The following is a 3817-nucleotide window of genomic DNA, read 5'->3' as shown; positions in this document are numbered from 1 at the left end:
CAAGATTAATATATTCAATTCATATGCATACTGACCACATGACACATAGAAGCCCTGTTGTCGCATGAGTCGAAACCAAAGAGAAGGGCTACCACTAGTCCAGTCATCACCGTATGTGTCATAAATATGTTGCAAAGCTTGCTCAATCTCTTCTTTAAAATAATAGCCTATGCCAAGACGTTGGACCGCGTCAACCAATTTTAGCAAATTTGTATGTTCTACTGGAATATCCGGAGCTGCCATTATATCTTTCTTCACTTCTTCTTTCAAATCTTTGACTATCTGCTCCATCTCGTCTTCATCATCTTGCTACATTCAATATTGAATCGTCATTAGAGAAGTTGTAAACACAAACACACATTTAGTTTCACCATTTCTAATAATTTACATACCTTATCATAAATGAGAAACTAATCTCCCCAGATGCCACGAGGAAAATTGACCGTGGGATGAATAACCTCCTCTTGTTTACCAACCATGTTCTTGGATATGTGTAATATGCTCAAGTTACAAATTACATAAACAAGAGTGCATGAATATTTATAGAGGGTCTACATGTCACATTTTTCACACAATAAATTTTAAATATAATCACAAGGGTTGTGGCGTAGTGGTTGAGGTCCTGTGGAACGTGGTGGAATACCCCATTTGGCCAGGGTTCGATTCTAAACGTACACAACAATTATTGCCACTGAATTTATCAGAGCTGATTTCTTCCTACCATATGCTAGAATTAATTCAGATAGCCTGAAATACATGTTTAACATGCTACATCATTTAACTTGTACGTCATAGTAGTAATCAGGTAGGACCCCATTGAGATAGATATTCATTGGTTCTCATTTATTCTATTATATATATATATATATATATATATTTTTTTTTTTCATTTGTTTTAAGATGACTTTGATTACCATATAAAATATTTTTCACGAATATGTAATAAAATACTTTATTAATTTCAACAAAACTAACCAGTAGAACCCATAAAATTATGATAACTTTAAAAACCAGTGGATCATGTATTATTTTATATGATTTTTTTCATCTATGTCTTGGATTTAGTGTATTGATTCACATACATTTGTTTCACAATCAAAACATTTTTTAAAAAAATGCAGTTAAAAAGTTTCACATTGTGAACTGAATACATATGAAATAAACACATTAAGTTGATCAATACTAAACTGTAGCATTAGATGAAAAAAATCACGTGAAATAATACCTTATGATCATAGTTATCACAGTTCCCATAATATAATAATAAATAAAGTTCTCAAATATTAAGCTTCGTATTAACGTTTACATCATTCTGATTTAATATTTCATATAAATTTTAAATAAATTATATTTTTACTTTTAAATAATTCAAAATGTTTTTTCTTCCATCAATATGAGTTAAGAAAAATGTATGTGGATCTTAATAATTTTTTTATCATCACCATATAATTTTAAAAAAATAAATGTTTGAAAATTATTTTAAAAATACCAAAATAAAAATATATGAATTTAAATGAATAATTACATGACTTTCTTTTTATCCCCTTTTAGCTATGTAGGTTTAAAGATAGTGACTCCAGACTACCTGTAAAACAGGTGGTTGTCTTAATATTAAGGATCGTATAACAGATTAAGTATCCAAATTAATAAAAAACAATCGATAAATATTTATTTATTACAGATAAAAAAATCAATATATTATGTACTAGGAAAATAGAGCCATAGCAAAAAGCTCCTTCCATGCGTTTCTTATTTTCATGGTGGGGCTACAAATTTAACACATTTTCAGATGATGGTTTCTATCTATTAGCCATTTTTCTTTCAAAATCACCAAAATGTCATTAGGTCCGCATTTTGTGGAGGGGTTAAAAGTATAATTTTTTTTGAATCAGGTCCAGAAGTCGAGAGACCAAATCTGTAAATTCGTTCCAACACCTCCGCATGTGGCGGAAGTGCCAAACTATATTAATTTTACAGATTTGGTCCCTACACTTGTGGACCTGGTTCAAAAACTTCCCTTTTTACACTTTGACCCCTCTGCAACTTGCAATGCTAGTGACATTTGGTGATTTTAGAAGATAAATGGTTAAGAGGTGAAACCACAAGCCGTAAATGGCTACTTTAATTAATTTGCCTACGATTTATTCATGTTTAATCTTATTGGGTGTGACTTTACGGCTTCTAAACTTTCGAAGACTGAAAGTATTGATGTATATGGTTATTCGGCAGGGTATGTCTACAAAATTGGGAGCTTTAGCGAGACTGATCAAAATATTAAATTTTCTTTTCGGGTCACATGAAAGTTAAAAAAAAAATGCTTGCACCTCGAGTGGGGGACTTGTAAGTTTGTTTATTAAATGGCAACTAAGAGCAGAATGATCATAATCATGTTTCTTGATCATCAACTATATCTTATATAAACAATTCTTTTGATCCAACAAGAGTTGTTACCGACAGAGAGTCGGGGAGGTCGAAGGGATTCGGTTTCGTTAGCTACACCAGCGATGATTCAGCCAAAGAAGCAATGACATCCATGGATGGATAGGTTAGAAAATGAACATTCCTGCACTATTCAGTGAACCCAAGTGAAAATCTTGGATTGCAAGTTTAACTTTTAACCTCGTTGCATTCTTGTTTGTTTAGGAATTGGACGGTCGAAGCATTCGTGTTAGTCTTGCCACCGAGCGTGCTCCTCGTACAGGCGGTTTTGGTGGTGGTGGTGGGTATAACCGTGCTGGAAACGATCAGTATTAGGTGCACTACACATAGGCAATAACAAAGTTGGTTCTTGTATTACGAACGCAAGATTATTGATATTGTTCCTTTTTCCAATGGATTTAATGAACCGTTTAACCTCTATCGTAAAGTGTTTCGTATACGAGTTCTTTAGTTATTGCTAGGTTTCTCAGATAAATTGACCAAACTAGCAATTTTGGACTACATTTTCTCTTTTTTTTAGCCTACTTTTTTCAATTTGACCAAAATAGCTAAGTTTTTGCTAGGAATAAAAATCTTGTGGTCACGGAAGTTCAAATGCGATGACTCCGGGCTATCTGCAAAGCAGGTGTTTGTCCTGGAATTAGTCGGCTCGCATAGCGGGTTGGATATCCAGGTTAATCAAAAAAGAAAAAAGAAAGGGCTTGCTAAATGGTCCACCAAAACAAATAAAGTATGGATTTTGTGGAAAGATTTTGAATCTTTTGTGGGTTTGGTTATTAGGATTTTGAATGACATTGAATTCTGTTATTTATAAATAATTTATTAAAATAAATTGTAAAAATAATTTACAATAAATCCTATAAAATCTAGCTAAATACCAACTACGCTATAACGCTAATGTGATTTTTGAATCCGATATCAGTGATATTTCAATTTCAAACTTCTTTCGGACCAAATGCAACCAAATGCAGAATTCAAATTTAATCAAATTCTAAATCTTACCAAATCATACAAACCAAATGGATTCTTATGGTGAAATTTAAACCGTGGTTGGTTTTGTGGATCAAATTTAAAAATACATATGACAAATTCAGATTCAATACATAACCGTAGTGTTACACAACTCTTTGGTTGATAGCTAACAGACAGTTGAACATTAACGAATTGAGATCATATCCGTTCTTAAAACTATAATAATCATCCATTTTCAAGATGGGTGATGATTGACTTTCGCGTGCATCGGGAATGAAGAACCGAAGCTCATAAACTTATATCATGAACGAGCAAAGATTTGATATGACCAATCACTTCTTCTCCCACATGCGTGAAACTGTCTTTATTTTTATATAGAACATCCATCACTCGGGTCAAGTTGATC

At 32.6% G+C, this 3817-nt stretch overlaps 2 protein-coding genes across 2 annotated transcripts in view; one reads left to right on the top strand and one right to left on the bottom strand.

The window, feature by feature from the left end:
• Positions 1-2863, top strand: part of LOC112521196 (glycine-rich RNA-binding protein 4, mitochondrial-like) — a 7814-nt gene extending 4951 nt beyond the window's left edge. The window contains exon 6 of the mRNA XM_025129908.1: positions 2711-2863. Within this exon, the coding sequence (XP_024985676.1) occupies positions 2711-2754 (44 nt within the window). The 3' untranslated portion in view covers positions 2755-2863. The remainder of the gene's footprint in view (positions 1-2710) is intronic.
• A 691-nt stretch (positions 2864-3554) lies between these two features.
• LOC112520884 (beta-caryophyllene synthase-like) overlaps positions 3555-3817 on the bottom strand; it is a 2541-nt gene continuing 2278 nt past the window's right edge. The window contains exon 3 of the mRNA XM_025129508.1: positions 3555-3706. Coding sequence (XP_024985276.1) covers positions 3555-3706 — 152 coding nt within the window. The remainder of the gene's footprint in view (positions 3707-3817) is intronic.

The sequence above is a fragment of the Cynara cardunculus genome (assembly GCF_001531365.2).
Source record: "Cynara cardunculus var. scolymus isolate 2C chromosome LG 11, CcrdV1, whole genome shotgun sequence".
Lineage (NCBI taxonomy): Eukaryota > Viridiplantae > Streptophyta > Magnoliopsida > Asterales > Asteraceae > Cynara > Cynara cardunculus.
Note: the sequence above shows the minus strand (reverse complement) of the source record. Positions and strands in the feature narration are given on the sequence as shown.